Source organism: Varroa jacobsoni, unplaced genomic scaffold, assembly GCF_002532875.2.
Source record: "Varroa jacobsoni isolate VJ856 unplaced genomic scaffold, vjacob_1.0 scaffold_778, whole genome shotgun sequence".
NCBI lineage: Eukaryota > Metazoa > Arthropoda > Arachnida > Mesostigmata > Varroidae > Varroa > Varroa jacobsoni.
Window position 1 is genome coordinate 26,997 of NW_019213680.1, and position 22,487 is coordinate 49,483.

At 42.1% G+C, this 22,487-nt stretch overlaps 1 protein-coding gene and 1 long non-coding RNA gene across 2 annotated transcripts in view; one reads left to right on the plus strand and one right to left on the minus strand.

Moving 5' to 3' along the window:
- The window catches only part of LOC111263612 (putative nuclear hormone receptor HR38), a 36,101-nt gene extending 26,922 nt beyond the window's left edge, over positions 1-9,179 (minus strand). Inside the window, exon 1 of the mRNA XM_022838842.2 lies at positions 8,448-9,179. Within this exon, the coding sequence (XP_022694577.1) occupies positions 8,448-8,478 (31 nt within the window). The 5' untranslated portion in view covers positions 8,479-9,179. The remainder of the gene's footprint in view (positions 1-8,447) is intronic.
- Positions 1-22,487, plus strand: part of LOC111263613 (uncharacterized) — a 37,998-nt gene that overhangs the window by 12,815 nt on the left and 2,696 nt on the right. Inside the window, exons 2-3 of the long non-coding RNA XR_002682326.2 lie at positions 5,139-5,331; positions 5,865-5,949. This is a non-coding gene — a long non-coding RNA (uncharacterized LOC111263613). The remainder of the gene's footprint in view (positions 1-5,138; positions 5,332-5,864; positions 5,950-22,487) is intronic.

Consider the following 22,487-nt stretch of genomic DNA (forward strand, 5'->3'; position numbering starts at 1 on the left):
TCTTATTGAAACTAATGGTCTGATTAAAATAGTAAGATGCTAGCTATACGATGGATACATTAAAACTTCCCATCCAAGTTATTTTTGTCTGCTAGCTTAAGCTCGTAACTTAAGGAAGGGGACAGCGTTTTTGTTCGCGAGTTGCGGCAGATTTTTCCATTGGCTTAACTTACTGTAACTTTGTTAGTTGTTGAAATTCGAATCAATCGTTTTGGCAAGCGGAAGCAACTCGTAACGCATGATTCTTTTCCAATCTCACCAAACATCGCTGGCCTTCTCTAGCATCAGTCTTGGCTTTACCACAGATTCAAAGACTTTCTTTTATTATCCGTAATCAAGCGCTTTAGAAATAGCTCGATTTCGTTGCGTCCTTGTGGTCCTGGTGGTCAAACTTTTTAAAGCTCTTTTGTGGTACATACTCAGTTCGTTGATGATATCATGGCTACTCACGTGTCGGCCCTGCTCAGCTTTTTTCTGTAATCTGTCGACCATTACGAAGAGCGTCTTCCACATCGAAACTTCCAGGATGAAGGCGAGAAGAGCTTTGTGCTTTGTGCGTTTTTTTCCTACAATACGCCTTCACGATAAACAGAGCCATTTTTTCTTGTTGGGCCTGGCCACCATATGCCCATTTACCGTAACGAAATTGTAAACTATAGTAAATCTTCGCGCAAGTTTCGCTCATTTTTGAGTGAAGTGTTATGTTTTGAGCTTGAATAATAAAGGCATTCTAACGATTGTAAAATCTCAACTTCCTAGGATACGTAACTTGAAGTCATTTAGGGATCGACCATCTGTCATTATCAATCGAACAATGATTCCATATATGTATATATATATATATATATATATAGCTACTGTTGTTGCTCATGCTCGTCAGGCACCGTCCGGTTTCTGCTGATACACTGTTATAGAGATGGCATAACTCTGAATATTATCGTAGACTAGTCGACAAAGACAATGCGCAAGTAAATATAGCAAATGCACAAACAGCTTACTAAACAGAGGTGTAACAATACGAGACACGTACGAATAATAGCCTAAGTTAAAATTTCACGATCTTGCAGCTTGAGGAAGGATTTTATCGGGCCAAATGTTAACATTGTACTATACTGTATTTGACCCATTTGAAAGCAACAGATTCGATCAGCTCATTAAATCAGCGTCACAACAATGCTTATGCACAATATTTGACCCTATTTCGAAAAACGCCCATATCTACTATGCTACACGTTTTATTTTACTGCTATAGCTACTTCGGATGAAATCATATACATTGACAGCTGGCCAGCCAACAATCGACCACTTACAATCATTATCAACGGCCTGCTATCTCTCAGCGTGTGTACGACAGAAAAACTGCCTCCAGGGGGCTGTTTGCGTTCAGCGAGACCATCAATGATATAAATAGTTTATATCGGAAGTAACAACGAAACTAACGAGCCATCGCCGCCATGTCGGGAAAAATAACAGTACGAAGTGTGTAAGCTATCTTTATCTTGGACTCTGTTCAAACTGTTGATCAAGTATCATTATATCAAGTATAGCTCTGTCTTGACCTGAGCACAGTTATATAACCTAGTTACTCATACGTGTCTAAGAAACACAGATTTTACCCTTCTGAAACGATGCTGTAGTACGGGGTTCTGGTTAAATTGATAAGACTGAAACGGGGATTGATAAATAAGGTGGCATAAGGGCCAATTACTGCGCATGCGTAGAGAAATTGATCCTTTAGTTTAATGCTCAATAAATATGTATCTTACATCATAATAATGTAGCTCTGGGGCTAAACACACAGCTCTCCTTGGATTGGGCATGCATCACTGACCCGACTGGCGTTGAAACGCTGAAGGGAACCTTCGTCGATTTAATACAGCTTGTGCCACTGTTACGTGCAAACTGCTCAAGCGAACCCGCGAAATCATTCCTCCGCCTTCCCCTCGGGCACGCGTCAGCGTTTCCATTGTATACTATATAAACATTTACGCAGTCTTCATTTGCACCGTCTGATCGGTAGAGGAAAATCGCAGCTTATGTAGTAACTATTGACAAATATTGCTCCGTGTGGTTCTTCAAAGCCATCAGCACGATCAGTAACTGCTCTCTCGTCCCTCAGGCCTTCACACTTAGGCAAATCAGACATGAGCTTTGTGAGGTTCTCGGACTTCCTACTCGCCGTGGCCCTGACTTTACTCTCGATTCTGTCAGCCACCAACAGCCACGTGCTTACAGCTCGACCGTACGTGGCGCCAGCGCCTGTATACGGAGCGGTGCCAGCAGTACAGCCTGCGACTTATGGTGGACCCACTTTACCTGTTTTGCCGTACGCATATACTGCACTTTACCATAACATGTATCCGTATGCGCGCAATCTACCCATTCCTCTTTACACACGTTAGTTGAACGGCAAACAGCGGCCACAGACGACCGGACAGAAAGCAGATTTTCAGCAACAAAGAAATGCACCTGCAGGATATCAGCAATGCTCGAACTTAATTCCATATGTTACCTAGCTAACTTGCACAAAGCGGGGCGCGAGATTTCAGTTTGTCTGTGTACTTATATCTGTATAAGCATACCGGTCTTAACGCAAACACATAGGGATCAATAGGACCTGTGCATGAATAAATACATGTTCATAAAGAAGATTACGTGTAAAGAATCAATAAAACTATCTTTCATTTTTATGTTGATTATTACTTGCTGGCAGTAGCTCTTGTCTCCTTGAAATAGCTTCGTAGAACTTATATCGCGGGTGTTGACAAGTAGGGAGACTTCTATATGATAGTTCCATAGGTTGTGAATGAAGACGCCTTTAGTTTTTAACTCTCTCAAACAAGATGTCGCATAAAATAGGAGCATTATTAGCTTGGGCCAGTAGATATTACAGTATAAAGTCTGGCTACAGATCGACCAATGACGGTCAACAGTGTAGTCAGTACCAGCGGTTATATGTATATACAGCATTAAATTTCCTCGCATCGGGCGATAGAAACTAATGAACCTATATATATCAATCGGGTCTCCCACCTACACAGCAGCAGGATTAGCTGACGTTGTATATCTGTACTGCATATTTAGTAATTGTAAGCGTACGACGAAAGTTGCCCGCCGGGCAACGTGCAGTCTGTTTCTTGACGGTAGCGTCGTTGCTCAACCGCTATACATAAGTCGGTAGTCAGACTTGTTCCTCTATCTGCGTGCAGTGTTCGTTTACAACCACGACCAAATCGGCGTCTTTGACAATGTCTCAGGATTCTCGTTGAGTTCACATGTGAAAAGCTCGCAACGCTGTTTTTGTCCATTGTACAACATGACTATGGTTCGGTTTCTTTTTTTTTAGGACACGTTTGTACAGAAGTGGCTTCGGCAGGATCGCGCGTCGCTGTTACTGATGTCATTGCTGCAGTTTGTAAGGACAGAACCTTCGGTACTTTTACCGAACCTTAACCTTAGCTACCATATGCCGTTGCCAACTAAATGCATGAAACGTTCCAAGGAAAGCTAAATAGGCTAGCGCTTTCAGACAAGTAGCAGATGCAAACTCTAGATTAAAAAAGAAAAAAAATCAACATTTTTTTTCTTTTATATCTAAAATGCAAATTGGGTTGATAGTGCGATTTCGTAGGGGTTAGACTGCATTGACAGCCAAATTATCAGAAAAAGCTTTAAAATATATCAACCTTCAGATCTATTCTGATTAGATTGCATATTAACCGGAGTCATTGGTTCCTTTATTCGTGGATTTTCTGTAAAGCTGTGAAGGTGCGATTGTGTATGTTTTGCAGGAGGAAGTTTTTTATTGTAAAATCAATGCTTGTCAGTGTTAGTTACCTGAAAATCGCCTGATCTGCTTAGGCACTTAAAAGCTCAACTCGACTAAATGAGTAGAAACTAGTTGTACCTATCTAAAATTGAAGCATTCAATAGCTTAGGGCAATACTTTTGTCGTCCAATAACAGTGGACTTGTGTGCATTCAGTACCTTTTCGTGTACCAGCACTACCAGAAATGTGGTCGCCTAAAACTACAGTATATTTTACCCCAAGGGCACATGGGAAGCGTTTCCGCTTGGGCTCAAGCGGATAAGTCCAGTCATCGGGCTTGAACAAATGGACCTCGCCACTCGGAAACTAGACGAAACAGTCAGTGCAGCGCCAGTATCAAAGATGAAAAGAAAAACTAGTGGTTAAAGGCCTATCTGCTGGCTGGGTCAAATTCACGAATACGTACCAGAACAAGTAGCCCTGGGTGAGTTATGACAGCTGTTCGATATGCGTCCTAACTAAAACACGCACGTAAAGAATACATAGTACATACATCTGTACTATTAATGTACCATTTATAGTTAATCTTCTTATATTAAAATGTACAGGGACGCCATCAAAACTCTCCTCCGGCTTACTCATCTGACGTCGACTTTCGTTGAGGTCTTCACAACTTAAAATTAAAGCTATGCGCTTCTAGTTAGTCGACGAAAAACCGCAAGCGATTGCGGATATAATTCATATTAATCTTATCACAGGCAACAAATGTACGCGCACACGCATGAGGACAAAAAAGACTCAGATTACCTCAGCGATCGTTGTACTTCGTAAACAGAGATGACTACTGTGAAAGGTAGCGACCGGCACCCATTAGCGAGGTTCACCAATGTGCTTCATGTACTTCGGCTAAAACAATAAGTGTTTTGTGTTTTAAACATACTTTACGATGCCGTAAAGGCGCCTCATGATGATTATCACAATGGTATACTGGTGAGATTCATTTCATTCCGGAACCAAATATGTGCGGGCTTCCTTCGACCACTCAGTTGACTCGATACCAACGCTTCAGGCCAATAGCGTCACACATCATCACAATCACAGCATCTTGGTACTGAGTCAAGCGGTTTGCACACAATGAATGAGTGAAATTGCCCGATAGTTCCAAGAGGTTGATAAGGTAACTAGGTGTTAACGATCTTCGGAGAGATACTAAAATCAGATAACGATGTATGTACGTATTGGCAAATATGCATAGTGAAGGTTGCTTGCATTCATACTCTCTAATGATGGATCTTTTCAATGAATTATTTTCCTAGGAATCTGTCAGCTTTCGGAGGTCACATTTCTCATTACCGCAATTTATCCCTAGGTGATTCCTGTAGCTATGGATAATGTTGCAACGAAGCCTTAAAGGCCTTCAACTACTACCTAAATGGGTCTCATTCAAACCTACTGAGCTCGATCAGTGGTGGTTCAACGTCTTCAAGAAACACTATATCCGCTTTATCGCCAGATTGGGACTGCAAAGTATTCTTCATGCTTAGCCACCATACTGACCTATTGTACGTATACGTGTGTTCCACATGATAGAACTAGCGTTTTAAATAGACAGCAGCGGCAGTAGCAGAAGCAATGGGCCAAGCTTTCCATTGCAGTAGTGTCTGTAATCACCTGATAACGCGAGCTATTCTATGTGAGCAAATAGACGAGTTCCGACCAGCAATAAGTAGACCATCGTCATTAGTTCGATATCGTTCGGTGTTTTCTACTAGATAGTGATAAAAATCTAAAGATATCCTTCGGCCTTACCCGAGTCCGAGTAGCTGTCTAGATGCCTCGACCGGCAGGATAATGTTCGCCTATTGAGAGAACGTATTTACATGTAAGCATATGCAATAGATTTAGTTATAGTTTCTCTGTCAATGTCCAGTGGCCGCTTACTACAATTTTTATCGTCTCCCCTCATCTCTATGCGAGCGACCGACCCTACGGCGACCGATAACACAGCTTTGGTTAAGCGGCTCTGTTTATACTAGACAACGCGATGAGAATTGTGTAATCCTACCGATATGTGATATTGTTTCCGGTATTGTAGTTATCCGAACCGCAACAGCCGACTCCTATTCACGTCGCCTACCTCATCGTGTACGTGCCTGTCTGGATCGGGACCGTTAGGACAAGTGCGTAAGTTAAAAATTGATTGCTTAAAGCTTCCGCATGGTCATTCGTGATAGCATACGGCATTGTCATAAAGGTTGCAATGGTAAAACGCATTTGGCAAACGTTTCAGAAGTGTCTCTGAACCATCCAGACCAGGGCTGATTGTACCATTGGTTATTGGCGTTACAGAAAGCCAATTTTTTCTAATAGCGGTCTGTACATTTTGCATTGTCACCTTGTAACGATAAACTTTCGGCAAGGTAGTTATTTATTAACGTAGTTTATGTATTAAACAGAGATTTACATTATCACATATTAACGTCAAACGTTTAGACATATGTGCGCGCACGTTAGCTGGACTCTCGTTACTCTAAGAATGGGTCAAACAAGAATTACTTATAATTAGGCAAGAAAAATCACGCCAACGGTATAGTTTTAAGCAAACTGCATAGTAAATAATTTTTCTCGGTTCGCCATGGGCAACAATGATAGCGGTAAGGAACTTCGTTCCACTGCCTGATGGATTTCATTTAGTCTATGGATAGTCTTCGATCTTCTGTTTTCTTTAAGTAAAAGACCCTGTCAAATGTGCCAAACATGCAGAGTCAAATAATAACGGGACAAAGTACCGAAAATTCAGCTCTGTAACAAATGCACCTATTTTAACTGTCCAAGTCTTGGTTTTTCCCTTCAGAGTTCAATGCACGAAATAATCTTCAAACGTTTCTTTAATTATTGCAACTATCTCAAAGCATTTAAGATGTGGTTTTTTTTTTTAAATTTCCTGGCCTTCTAGAATACAGAAGATAGATCTAACAAGGAAGTGGGCTAAGGGAACAGAGGCGTCAAGTTTTCTTTTTTAACACTTCAGTTTAATTCAGTAGTGAACTTATCGTAGTGAACTTGATCTCTCCTTGTTTAAGGCAACTCTGGCGGGCAAAGTTACCCAATTATCAGTAAAACTCATTAGCAGATGTACGGTTATGGGAATATTTCATGCGCTTAGAGAATGCCGTTGTAAGGAAATGTTAATTTAACTTGTGATTGTTACGGAGCGCAGGTGTTGTCGGTCAATGGAATTATCGACAGCTGCCGGATCTGTTGGTCTGATCATTATCGTTTCGTATTTCAATGAGTTGACACATGTTTTATGCATGAGTGTGCAAAGCGCGGCGTGCAGTACTGCTCTGATCAACCGTTGCGTGCAAGGCCACCATGGGCATGTGCCGCAATGTCACCAAGCAGTACCTGGTGGCTGGGTAGCCGGATTTAGGCAGGCCCACACTGCGTATATGTACCAGCCACTACGGGGCAAAGCGGGACAGGACACAGGAAGAGAGGTAGAGTGCCAGAGGCGGACAACAGAACATGGCCCGAGAAGCTCACCGCCTAAACAACACGACTCAATAAATTAGTTACCCTAACGCCAGCATCCATCACTGTAGCACAGGCGGCAGTAACTACAACAGACAACAGCCGACGGCTGTAGCACCAGCTGCTTAATCGTATCACTCTTACCTCTAATAGGCAATGGTGTAGGTGCGCGACGAAGATCATATCCAAAGAGCGATACGACGGCCTACAGGCAAACAATCATCGACTTCTAGACTAAACTAGAAAGTCTTCTAGTACACAGGCGATATGTGACATCGCGTATATGCTATATGCCACTACACAAAGGTGCGTGTTTGCGTGTACAGGTTTTCATGGATGTTCCTTTTTATTATTTTTGGAATATGTCTGCATGGGTGGTCAGCTTATGCTTCTTGATTGACTTCGGAAAGACTTCGTTTATTTTGAAAATATCACACACGTTTTTGACGCCAGCAGATCCAATAGTCATGGATTTATTTGTCGTGACGAATAGATCATTATTGCAAGATTAGATTAAAAAAACAAACGTTTTTGTTAAGATGTCTCCGAGATAGCGGGAGATCCCACGCTGCTGAATTATCAAACGAATGTCACGCTGACGTTTTTGATGATCGATTTTAGCTAATGGTAAATAAGGCTGAGGGCAATTTAAGTACAATCCATGTGTCGTCTGCCAGTAGCACTCGGGATTATCTCTTCGACTTCAATAGACATGAAGTGTTATCGACGTTGTTGTGTATCGACACACAAAACAGTTTCCTGTACGAGTAAATTTCTGGTCGTAAAAAAAATATTTTATAGGACTCCTTGTGACTGTATCATAGAATAGAACTTAATTAATGCTATAGCCTTTAATTTCCATTAGTTATACTTTAGACGTCCATGCAATCACGACATGGGTCCGCCATAACGAATCGTTGCCCACGCAGGTAATGGTGGTGAAGGTAACATTTAACATAACCAGCGGTGGCGCCTAAATTCACGACGCTAAGTTCTAAAGAAGTTTTTCCTTTATCCTATGTCGCAGTTATTCTATAGCATTTCCATTAGGCCTTAAGGTGTAATTATTGCGGCCTGATCCTTTATGCACATATTTATCTGTTCTCTTCTTTACTCTAGTAGCAATTCGAGTTATCATACATACCATTTCGATGTGATCTCACTTTAAGCAACATCCCTGCGAGTTAGAACGAAGACGGGAAAAAGTAACGGTATCCTCACAAAATCACGCACTACAAACGACTGATGGTCAATCTTTCGCACGGCCTGCTTGGGCAGAACAGCGATTGAGCTGCTGTAGCCTTCCTTGGCCATAGGCCCACTGGCCGTTAGCACACTCACCCTCAAATTTCATAGGGCGGTAGACAAACTGCTACACACACTTGGCAACGCGCGCCACTATACTCAGCCCCAGTGTCATCAACAACAGGCGGCCAACTAACCCATCAGCGAGATACGATTCGCAGACGTTACCATTGATGTCACCGAACTTTTTCGTTGGCCAATGTTCATTTTGTTATTATGTCATCCGTGCTCTTGCTTTTGCTAAATTTCACGGCGAATTTTCGAGAAGCTAAAGTAAATCAAAACTTCGTCATTCTCAGAGAGGGCCAGGAAACTAGCTCCGTGGACGTGTGTTAACGCTGAAGGGTAATCTTTCTTTATAATAATAGTAATACTTCCTCTTCATTTGCCATCGAAGTAACTTTCGTCGAAGAGCGCGTACAGTTTAGAATCCTCCTGAGTTTCTCGAACAGATCTCTCCGGCAGGACACTTGACCTTTTCAATATGTAACAGTAATGTCCAGGTAATGCATATTTTCTATTAGGCTCCACATAGCTTAAAGTCTATCGAGGCTATATTGACTGATCTAAAGTGACATCGTATCGAGTTATCGAAATAACTTTGTCCTTACGTACCATTCAGGCCAAGATGACTAAAAAGCACTTTGAAAATGGCCTCAGCTTGCGTGTTGCAACTGCAAATTGTGCGTCGGATGGACCACCGTCATCAAAGACGCAGATAAAGCAGGCAACTAACCCGAAAAATGCGTTGTGGTGGTGCTGCCTGCCTACCCTTCTGCTTGTGCCTACGGTGATTTGATCAGGGGTGTGAAAGGGGGAGGGGGTGTCAAAATTTCGGCCGTTTTTGCTGCCACCGCTCCCGCACCACGAATTCCAGAATGACGATGATCTTCTTTTTCTTCCTCATTTTTCATCTCCTCATAGAGTGCTACTATTAATGTATTCGTGACTGCAGCTGCTATGGCCGCCTTAGCCATACAAGTAGAGTAAAAGACAAGCGGCAGAGTAACCCGGAGGCGCGTGGAGTTCTAATTCTACAGTTTTCGCAACGACTTCTCCAGCAACAGCCGTCGCTGCGTTTCCCGAAAAACGGAGGTGATTTCATGACGTCATTGTGACGTAGGCCCTGCTGACGTCAGCGATGTCGTCATGGCCAGCGTGGGTCGGTCGAACCGAACAACTAATAAGTACGGGTTGCGCGTTTGCATCCGAGCTGCCCTGCGGCAGTGGTGGCCAACCGATCACTCCTCTTCTGTGCCCGTTCGCCGCGATGCACTGCGCAGGCCTGCAGGTAACCGCAGCAGCAGAAGGCAACTCTAAATCTTCTCATAGGCGCACATATGATCATATACAGATACAACCATAAATAGACAGCCACATAATGACACACACTCAGCAGGTAGAACCGAACTGCTAGCAGAAAACTGACAGAAAGGATCGCTGCAGGCCGAGTGTCTTGAGCGAGCCTGGTAGCGCCACCTATCGAGGACCTGGGTACTACTGCAAGCTAAGAGACAAAAGGCGCGTATTCCGTTAATCTGGCTAACTGCTTAGAGTGACACGGACAGCCTACTGTGCAGCTTAGTAAATAAGAGGAGAGAACCCTCAAAAGCGATTTCCGGGGATACAGTAAGCCCCTTCGACGACGTGTGTAACGGAGCTATCCCAAATCAAATTGATAGTAATCGGCAATGATTTATTGGATTAAGTTATCAATTTCGTTTCACATTTATTGCGTAGGCATACTATAGATCTATAGTAAGAAAACAAAATTCAGTATCATATAAAAATTCAACGTTAATGCATACTTCAAGTATGCACATACGGGTGTCTTCCCTTGCGACCATGCTTGTTAATAATGTCCTGAAGTCCAAACAACAACTGCGCGGCTTCGTAATATCCTCAGCGTAATAAAAGCTCAATGATCATGACAACGAAGACGTAAACAAACTAGTCTCTACTGCGGCTGCCAGGCCTGCTCTAGACTTCAGTAATTGTGTTACTGTGTAATGACTGTTGCGGTTCATATCTTTAAGGGAAAGTGCACAGAGAGATTAACGGAGATAAAATTAAAAAAAGGGAAAAGCTTGCCTGTGACCAATAAGGCCAGTAACTCTTTCTCAAGGTTTTGCCAAACAACTTCGGTATTGGGCAAATTAAACTTGGCCAATGTGGGTTCGTGAATATCTGTATTTACCTATTCAAAGTGGGTTTCCTTTAACTCTCTCTTTGTGTCTATTAACAAGGTGTCCATTCATTTAGTTCGATCCAAGAACTAAGGAGTGGCTCGAGGTTGAAAAGAGAGCTAGCTAATATTTTATTATTATTATTATTATCTCGCTGAATTCTGTTACGGTATACATTAGGTTGTGCAATGCCAATATCTAGACATTTGGAATACTATCATAATTTGGAATAATACCAAAAACGTCGTTTCGGTGAGCGGAATTTTACTGGTAATATAGGAGCTGGCGACGTGGGAAGCCATCTTGGAAAATGTACTAGTATGTGCTCGATGTTCTTGCATAAGGAACAGAATCGATTTCTATAGGCCATTTATGTACTTGCAGAATGTGGATTTAGTAATTTTTAGCATGACCTTTTAAGTATACTAGTACGCTAAGTAATACATGTTTAGTGGTATTTTCAGTTTTGGTTAAAATAAATCATTGGGCAGACAATAAAGCAACGTAAGATACACGACTACTGAAGATGCTTTTTTCTCCGTGAAAGAGGGGTAATAACTCCGTAAATAAAATAGTAAATCAAAACAGGGGAGTAATTAGTTTTTTTTTTCTAGTAAATCATAGTGGTAATTGGTTCAAAAAAATAATCCCAAAAACTTATGGGACCAATGGGCAAGTGATCTTTTTTAAAGAAAAGTTAAAAGTTACAGTATGTATCATTATCTTGGGTGAACATTGCAGATACTGCGTTATACGCATTTTTTAATAAAGTCAACGATTGTTACACAATTCAAGCTCCAGTCGTATTTAAGCGTGAATTTAATATAAGAATATTACAGTGTAGTTTTAATAGAACTCTAGGGCAGAATATGAAAGTAGGATTTTTTTTACCACTACCTACAAACGCTTGCCTCCACGCTGCGTCTACGAAAAAATTTTCGTGAAATGCATTTCTGCATTAGCCTGTTATATGTATTATCGTGTATGTTGTTTGCAGGTTATCTAAATGAGGACTAGAAAAAAAAAAAGCTCAATAAAAAAACTAGACATAGAAAATCAACTGCCTGAAATTATACGATCGTCTGAGTAAATTCAGAACGCTTGTGAAAATCTACTTGGACGTCGTCTTAGGTATGCCGAGGTGTTTCTGTGCTAGCTATACTTCAGGACGCCAAAGGTGACTTTATATTTAGCCTGGAAGCGTGCTGCTAGGGTACTAGGGGCATGTATATAAGAAGCTGAAACAGGCTGATAGATAAATACATAGGTGCACACAGAAATCTCCGATTAGTATTTGCCGCTGTTGCAGTGACAATTCACATAAATCCTTATCTAAACATGTGAACCCTCACAATATGTTACACTAACATTTACCATTTCTCAGTTGATACAACGTATGTAAAAAATATTAACAAAATTATATTCTAAACGGTAGCTTTTAGGTTTTGTTAGACGCGTATGTCGTACGTGGTGCTTATTATGAAATACATTTTCATGTTTACTTTAAATAAACAAATAAATGAACTCTAATGTGGTCAGAGAAATCCCCGAACTAATAACAAAAGACTAATAACAAGCTATAATTCGGTAGGACACTATAACATAGGAACCCTTGATATCCGAACCCTATCGCAAGTGATTTAGGTTTAACTAGGTTTAGGAATATTGTTTAGGAATTCGTTTTTCTTTCAATTAAAAACGTACGTGAATGAACCTTACGCGCATACGTCTGAGCTACTCAGATGGAGCAAAAAAGCTAATTAGGAAAAAAACGTAGTTTAACGACAGACTTCATCGACGATTTTTTCCTAGAATAGAACCACAGCGGGTATTCTTTTATGGCTTCTTTATAGGATAACGATGTTCACGATTAGATATGTGTCTTATCCCGTTATTGAAACAATATTCAACCAGGTGCTGGTACACAGCATATTGAAACTGTTAGTAGATCTTCTTCGACAACACCTAAAATTGTTTGGCACCGTCTACGTTTGAAATTTTAGAACCTCGTAATGTACGGAGCAAAGTAAAGGTCTCTGGATGATTTCAAAAGAAGTCAGCTTAAGACTATTCACTTGATTGCTTCATTTCTATATTTACTACATTTTACTCTACTGAACAGATGAAGACTCTTAAAATATAGAAAAACTTTTGCCACATAGTTCTTCGATGTCCCCTATATGTTGCTAGATCTAGTCTCCACCACAATATATATATAGTTATATGTGAGAAATCGATCATTTAGAGTATTTACTGGAATGTTTTCACATTTGCTATATTTAAACGGTAAGATCATTGCTGACCCCCTGTCGATGACTTGGCATGCTTCGAACCACATAAAATCTCTCTAGGTGTACGCAAAGCGAGTTTAATGTATGGGCACAGATTGTAACACAGCGAGATGAAAATGGAAAAATCTTCATTCCGTTTTAAAGATGCATCACACCTCGGAAAATTGCACAATCGGTATAAAGCGTATTGGCTCGGTATATTGATACTGAGATAAATTCAAGCATATGCTGTTTTTAGCTTAAACTGAATAGAAAAACGGGGTGAGAAAATACGTCATCGAGACAGGTCGAATGGGAAAATAAAACAGTATTACGCATAGTAATATATGGCGCAGACCTAGTCTGGTTAGCTTATCACTAGCCAGAATATACGGGCCCACGATCTGTCGCAGTTAGATCGAAGTAGATGTTCAGCGCTACGTAGTACAACGCTTACTTGGCCTCCAGAAGTTCTAGCTGACTCTGAGTTACAGTCCAGTAGATGGCTGCCCGTCTGGTCTCAGTAGCTGGATCAGTGAATGACCAAAACAATTAGTATCATAGGTCAACAACAGTGATATGAATCGCTTTGGAAGCTTTCCTGCCTTCTCCTTGCGACAGTTGCTTCTGCTGCAGCCGCCATTAAGCCAGTTCGTACTGACGTCCCCGGGGTCCGCGGCTCTTATCCTTCAAAGATATGTTTTTAGTTACGTCGGTTCTGTTTGGGGGGTTCGAAAATCGTAATGTGGAAAAGCTAACGATTATCTCTTCCACATGTTGTCGTCGCGATCAATATTCACGGAGGTAATCTGTATATATTTTGAGCTTCTAGCCGACGAATTCACAATTCTTAGTCTGCCCACATGCTAATGAAAGGTAAACATCAAGCAAATGAGTTTCAGCATACATATACATGACGTGAAGACTTCTCTGTCTAAACATTGCAAATGCGGTTTTGTTACAATTTAAGTATCTTAAAGGTCTAAATGAATCTTTCTTCGTTCTTCCATTCTTCACTCTAAAAATATTAAATATAAAACAAAGGTTAAATAAGAACGCGTGGCGAAGATTGACTATAGATCTGTTTCCCAGCTCCCAATATGGCCGGATGCAGCATTATCCATCTGCTTGTAAATATAGTGTTTTATCGGAAAAACATTACTATCGATATCTACGTACCTGGACCAATGTTGTCTAGTTTCTGCCTTCTGTGTCATTATTAGCAGCCAAAGCGGCGCTCGAGTCGGCTCGTAATGTTGTCGTATGACGGCCACGGGCCTCAGGGCTAATGAAAAAGGAAAGACTTATGTCGCAGAGCAGCCCCGAAACCCAAATAAAGTGCGTTCCTTCGTTCAGTTACAGCCGATGACAGCGGCGAAGAACAAGAAGCAACGGCGGATGAAGCAAGGCTGAGTCGCGTCACTTCGCTGTGAAGCTTTTCTCAATAATATGTGAAAAATTGAGTACCAGCATATTGCACAGCATCGACAATTGTCATTGCCTACTGTTACTGTGTACATATCCGATTCGAACGGAAGGCAGTCTGATCGGCATGGGACGACTCCGCTGCTGTGAAAACGAAAAAAGGGGGATGCATTGCTATCTTATGAAAGTGGCTGCATTTGCGCTGACAGTGGTGTTCATCATTTGGCGAAAGCCGTATCACGGCACCGTGATAACGGCCCGTTACACAACAAATGTCTGGGAATCAACCACCCGGTCATCCCCAGCTGACTGGGTATCGAAAATCGGCTAAGCTAAAGCGTCCTATGATTACTGGTTACCAGCGTTCGTTGATCGCTTGCTAGTCAGAGAAGTTCTCGAAGGCCAAGATAAATCGTTCATCAGAGCTACACGGCGCAAACGATCCCAACCAGTCCTAACCATGATTGATGACCTACCACTATAGAACGTGGCAGCCCCTGATCTGGAAGCTGCCGACGATTGTATCAGGTAATCAGAAATGGTCAGGGCAGCTTTTTCCGCTGCTCTGGGAGACGTATTACAATGTCTGCACCACGAGAAACATTTGGCAAGCAAAACCCGAACTTTTTGACCAAGTTAAAAATCGGTTTTTGCCGTCAAATAACGTTGAACCGTAATATATTCACGGAGAAAGGAGAAGGAACGAGAAAAGACAATGCGCATCTATGCATAACGTATATGCAAGCCTCGGACCCACCACGCATATACTTCTAGTCCCCCAGATCGACACCGCTCCTCAATGCTTCCCTGACGAGAGCAGCATGCGACAGAGATAGAAGTCTGAGACCTCGAAGTCTTTATCCTAAGTAGCTAACAAACATCTTGCTAAGCACAGATGAAAAATAAGTAAATAAAAGAACTGCATCAATATAAAGATGAAACGGCGAAGGCGAAAGAAACGCTTCACGGTTACGATTGCTTTATAAATGATGGTTTACCTGTATTTATGGTCTTCCGCAAGCAGCTTGACTTTGTTAATGCTGCTACTGCTGCTTTGTTGATCGCAGTTAACGATTGACGCTGCAGATGCTGAAGTATCAACGACAGGTGCATTGTCTGCTGTTGCTATTGGCGGTAGCGGGCGGCATTCGAGCAACGTTCCACTGCCACTCCTTTACACTGCTGGCGAGATCATGCTTTCGTTCCCAGTATCCGCCGAAGGGGCGGACCAACCGCATATGGGTCAGGAGACGTCCATAACATCGTCAACAGTTATACCGGTAGAGGCATTAATGAAAGATATTGACTCAATGCGGATATTCACTTCATCATCCACCCCCTGCGAATCAACAACACCACTGCACATATATAAGAGTCATGTGATAATAAATGTAATAGTTGTTATGACAATATTACGGTAGGTGTTACACGTTCGTAAAAAATCAACAAAACTAAAGAGGAAGTACGACAGTGTTTGAAAATAAAAACAAACAATAAGCTGAATTAACACGTTGCGCCCAATATACTATAAATCATACAGTGTTTTTGTTACATCTTCGTTTTTTTTTTTGCTTCGTGCGTATATGTTAATACATCCGTTTTTCACCGCATTACTGGTACATCCCTTAAGCGCCTAATTCGACCGGGCAATTTTCTAATGGAAGTCTAAACGCTGCGCAGCTTAGAACAGAGCTCTAAAGCTACAAACGTATGATAGAAAACAGCAGTCGATGTTTGGCGGTCATTTATAGGCCGATTCTTTTCTACCGTTGAACGATCTAACGTAGTTAAATGAGACCTCGCGAGAAGCTAGAGGGTATATTATGAAGCGGTTGCTCTTGGGCGGCGCAAGCTTTCACAGGGTGCTCCACGGTTATTTTTCGCTGTCTTATCGGCGGAAATGCCGTAGGAAACAGTTGATCAACTGTTTTACCCAGCCCATTTGGGGCTCGGTTTGACTTGACCTGTGTCGACCTAGCAGAGCTGCAGGACAGCTGAAATGGTTGATGCAACAGGCAGATCCACAACACACGTAGGCAAAGTCCGGCCACTAAAATTCACCTTCATCAGCGTCGACGGTAACTGGTACATATTGTGAATGCGAGTCGTTGTAGTTGTAGTATCGTCAGAGCTTATGCTGTCCTATTTAATTAGGATGGCCAAGCTGCTTTACGGGCAACATCAACGAGGGGACACACGTGATGTTGCCCGTAATGATGACAGCACTAGGCAGGGGCCGGCCAGTTACAAACAGGTCATCTCCCCATCTTTTTCAGTCAACTTTTCTCAAAATTTCAATTCACTTTTGAACATCCTATTTTACTAATAGTTACTATTTCGATATCTAGTCAGTTGCACAGGCAAACAGCGAACTCAAAATCCGTAAACATTCTTCATAAACAATGTTCTGGATGTTACTTTGGTGTTTTTGTGGCCGTTACAATTTGACTTGTATCGGAGACCAACTTCGCTGTAGTCTCCCCGAAATACGCACTGGTTACCTTCGATCAATCGCTCGTTTACTTAGCCGTTGTTAACTGACTAATTTACGAAGGGTCCAATCAAGAACGCTTTAGCGTTTATATAAGGAGAACTAAAAATTGTTTGTACCGCAGTGCTGAAATACTGTTCCCACTATTATAGGTCCAGAGAGGCTTTGGAATCTACGTGGTATTTTTGTGGTATACTACTGGAGAAGCCATAAATGTCTAGGCAGCAAGAATTGTTTTTTTTTTTTCCACAAATAACGTTACGTGGCATAAATATACACGTCTTCTTTTTCCTTATACTACCTTTATAATTTAATACAAATTTAGGATACTTCGGAGTGTAATAAAATGAATTGCGTTCGAACCGACTCACCAGAAGGGCTTCTTACGACCGCAATGATTTGCTTGTATCTATTGATTTTTTTATTATAATTTTGATTTAGAAAATATGAAACATACCAAATGTTTTAGTTTTAGTTTATACAATCGCAAAAACGAACAGATTGGGCGCCTCATAAAGTAAAATCTTTGGACAGAAAGCCCAAACAGATGTGTAGTGAGACGTTTATTTATACACATTAATTAGTATTCATTGCGTTAACCCAGCCACAAATTAACCCAAAGCGACATAGTGCTTCGACGAACATCTGCGGCGGATACTTAATTCACCCAGTTTCTATAGAGGTCACAGTGGTCTTTTGGCATCCCTTCCGAGCTTGATTGTCCTCTATTGATAGAAAAGTCTATTACTTTATAGTAGAATTTGTAAGTTATCGGTGTAAAGGAGGCTCCCGAGGTTCCGCCTATTAGGTGAACACAGCTAGTTCAGAGAACAGAGGTAGGTTGGCTCTCAGTTTTTTCAGCCAAGACTCACTGGGATATTAAATTCATATAAAACAAAGTTATTATCTGATTCTGTTCGTGCGGCTACTTTCGATAGCTGGCAGCTTTTTTTAGGTTCGTACAACGATTCTAAAGAACAACTGAGTATGTGTAGTTGTCCTTAATCGCTGCACACACAGACATAGCCTAAATGTCTTTGCCAACGTCCCTAGAACCTCTCTCGCGCTTCTCAACCACATTACGTATGATATAATAAGCGTGACTCTGTATACGTGAATGTGCCATAGGCTACATAGAGCAAAGGGCTTTTTTGTACGTTGTGATTGTGTACACAACAGGATGTCCCTAATAATCAATTTTTAAACGACCATTATTGATCGCATTTCCCCTCGTCCGGATTACTACACGCCATTTAATGTGCGCGCGTACGTTTGGCTATCAAACGCTCAACTACATTAGGAGAATACCATCACCCCATCACCCCATCAACCCAATAGCCATCCAATCAACTGTGACGCGTACTCTCATAGTCGAACCATAGCGCTATATTTGAAAATGGACAGTGCGAACTAGCAAACGCACGGGCCAGCCGATCTTGATGAACTTCCGATGGCGAACACCACGATCGTACATCGGCCCTTTACTTCGTTGACCCAACGTCACACCCCGTCACAATGCTCGTTCAACCGACGGTGCTTATTCGTACGTCAACGACGGAACTTCTTTGTCACTTTGTATTATAATTTAAATGCCATCTATTACTGTCAATCCGACAATTTTGGATAGGATTGGGTGTTTTTTCTTGTCGGTGCTGATTCGTCGGCTCGTCCATCTTCGTGGTTACAGTGACTACTATCGGTGACATATCTTCGAAGTGCGTCAAATGTATTGATCTCTCGGATTCATGATGCCGACGCTGTGTTGCGGTAACATACGGATAAGCTGTCTCCACTACCCCCCCCCCCCCCCCCGCTCCCCACTAAACACTCCCCTAGCCACCCGGATTCGATCCTAAAGTACAACATTCCGCGCCATGCGCTTATATGGCAACGACCATAATAGGAATACATAGTAGTCAATTATTTCATTTTTATGGTCGGTTGTTACTTGACAGTTTTTGTTTCGTTCGACGAGCATTTGGTGGGCAACTTGAAAAGGTCTATAGCATTGGATGCAAGGCCCTGTCACTGCGATGTCTTCTAGGCATGATACAAGAACACCCCTGTGCTACGTTGAGCTGAGACTCCCCTGGCACGGGACTCACAGCGTGGCCACGGATGTCATCGGCCGACGCGTTAAAGCGACTTGTTAATACATTGCTCTGTTGACATCGCCGATCATCGTTCCGACATTAATTTTACTAGTTTAGCTGGTATTGGCTACATTCATTATAAACCCTTCTTCAATCACATAACTGTGGCCGTCACTGCTTTGCCAGGGCAGATTGAGTAACGGAAGGCACTACAACGTTTGGTTAACGGGCGTCCGTATGACCAATTTATTTATTACGATGATGACCTGCCATGACGATTCTATCCCACCTATCTTCCATCCTCATTTACATTTTCCACTTTTACTCTCCGCAATAACAACAAAGATAATTGTCAGTGAATGGTGTCCTCGCGCTCAATGATTCCTATGTAGAAGTTTGTTATTATCGTTGTACGTATCGCCATGCTGTAAATAAATAGTATCTATTATAGTGTGCAGGAGTGGTATATAGACAAGTGAAATAGTGTGTGACCGATGGAGGACGACGCGTCCAATGCGTTTGTGTGCGTCCGTGGGGCTCCGCTGACTGCGTCTTCCATAGTCCGCTGGTAGCATTTAACCGCCTGCTATCTGACGAACGCCGTTCACCGCCGTAGAATCTCTATACTGACATTTCAAGTAAAATATCAAAAAGACGTGCGTTTTTTTGTCCGCGTTATCGCCGCTATCAGTTATAAACCACTAACAATTATTAGCTTCTACAAACTGTTTATTATCGTTATTACAATTATAATTGTGGTAGTAAATTATTGCGCAGATATAAAAAGTCTAACAGGAATAAGAACGATGCTTGCTGTGAATACCGATTAACGTCATCGAGTAAGAAACGTTGTTTATTTTCAAATGTGTGTATGTGTATTAAACGAAAATGTAAACCGTTGCATTAGGCGTTACTTGTTGATTTGTCAGCCAGCCTCAACAAGAAGGAACGCAATTCAATAAAAGGTAATCCTGTAACAGGAAATTACTTTTACCGAAAATGCTCTGCGCTCATCTAAATATGTACGGGGATTAAGACACAACAAAGTCAGAACCCGACAAAGAGAACGATAAATTAAAGCAGGTGAGCCTATCGTAAGAGGTCGATTCCCAGATCGGCCATTCACAGTGGCGATACCGTTTTATGGAACAGTCCTCTGTCTCACTTTAGAGTAACCTCTGGTCGATACGCCAGCAGTTCCTTTGTACAATAGTCAGATGTCCTTCAAGGTTTGACGAATATGGAGCTACGAAGACTTTGGTTTTGTCTTCATCGCTCTTCGTGTGCAACTCGAATTCGTCTGGCTTCTATCGTATATCGGTGGTAAGTTGCCATCTGGGCACCTGGCATTCGCAATGGATATAAAAAAGTGACATAAGAGCTTACCCAGACACTCTGCTTTGCGATTCCTTATCGAAGCGTGCCATATAATTTGTGTATTTCGTGGGCTTAGGCCAACATTTTTTATACTGGTTATACTGGCTAGACACGGAAACTAGCTGTTAACAGTCTGCCTAGCTCGAAACACTTAATTATTCGAGTGCAATCGACCCACTGTCAATGAGGTAGCCGCGGATGCTTACACCTGATTCATAGCGGAAGCCGAGTGATGATTCTACAAACAGCGAACGTACCGAAACTGCGATGGATGATGCGTGCAATCAACTCAATTTTCCTTTTTATCGCTTCGCAAGTGTGTGTATGGCGTCTGTTATGGTATCTCGCGTAGTGCTAGTTCCAGCCACGGCAGTCAGAGGTGAAAAATTGTCGATAGAAGACGAGGGTGTTTGCTGAGAGAGACTCTCGAAAGCCCAAGCTAACAAAGCACCGTCTCGAGAAAGATTGTTAATGAGCCCTGGCTGCCTGCTGGACAGTTCTTTTTAGTGATTATTTGCCAGCCTATATTATCCACTACAGAGGAGAAGTGTGTGTTCGCTAGTGACTATTAAAGGGAGGTGGGAACCAACCACCCCCTCGTCAGAGAGCGTTTGTTGCAGGCTCAAATGCATGCAGGACCCTCTTGGCGGATACTAAAAAACGCGCTTGACAAAGCGCAGAGCCCTCTATACGCAGAGCTAGCCGACTCCATAGCTACATTCCAGCGGGATTCTGCAGGCCAGATTCTAAATACTTTGGTATGCGTAAATGTTTCAAAGAAAGTGCTTGTCCCGTTAACGGGCGTATTGTTAAAGAATGAAAACAGGATCTATGATGGAGAGGACAGCTGTCCTTCTTCTCCCAGATGGCCGTCCTATGTAAGGTGATTACCTGGTGATTTTTCCTACACACTAAAAAACCCAAACATTTGTTGACATCATTCTTTCCGCCGATGACTAATCATCTGCGGCTGATCATATTAGTGTCTGTTTAATTTAAAATCTACTGCTGGCACAACAGTAGTAGACCTGAGACCAACCGTGAAGCTTACAAAAACGGAAGCAATAAAAATCAGGACGGAAGGCTGGGGAACGGCTTATGACATGCTCTTTATTGTCGGTTCATTCCTTTCCTACGTCATCTCATTTCCGTATCCTGAGCTGCTCCCTCCTCCTAGTAGCTACAGCGTCTCGTGCGTTGTGGTATAGCCGATCGGAACCTTGGAACCTTTCTCCCTCAGGGATAACCTCCGTCTTTTTTAATTGAAGACGGCAGCAGAGACAGCTTACGAGTTGGATATTATTTGCAGAGACCTCACAATCTCCGAATCGGAGTCGCTGAATCGTGTACAGGTCTCCTATGCGGAACGCATACGAGATCAACGTCACCCAACAAAACACCGATTTGTTTATCATGTCGTCGATATCTCATTGCTCGTCAACAATTTACACATCGAATTTTCAGCCACCGGAGCTTTCTTTGAGTACCGCAAAAGGTGGAAGTAGAAGTTCTTATAGTGCCTACTTGAAGTGGAAGAAACTAACCTGGAGAAAGGGATTCTATCAGATATAGCGGACAGACGAATCCACTCGGATGAACGTCACGCCGCGGCGCGGTTTCCTATATACGACAGCTTCCATCAGCTGTGCGCAGTAGCGAGCTTCCTAAGCTAAGCCAAAGGTGTTCCCGTGATCGAGCACAAGCAGACATGCTTATCGCCCCAAAGAGAGTCCTTTCTAGGGAACTGGGCGCACCAACCCAAATTTAACCGTGACCAGTAATAGTCGGCTATAAACCTGAACATTTAAAAAATTATAAATTATCCTGCAACATTTTATTGACAAGTAAACAATTATTTCGACCCAGTTATATATTATAGTTGTTCATTGTTTACTAATCAGCTGCTAAGATAATTTAACAAATGAGAATTCTATCGTATATATTAAACGAAAGTACCCCGTATGTTCAATTTTGGCACCTTTGGCTTACTTAACTCAAGTTTCTACCCATTTGCCCAGCTCATTTCTCTAAATTATA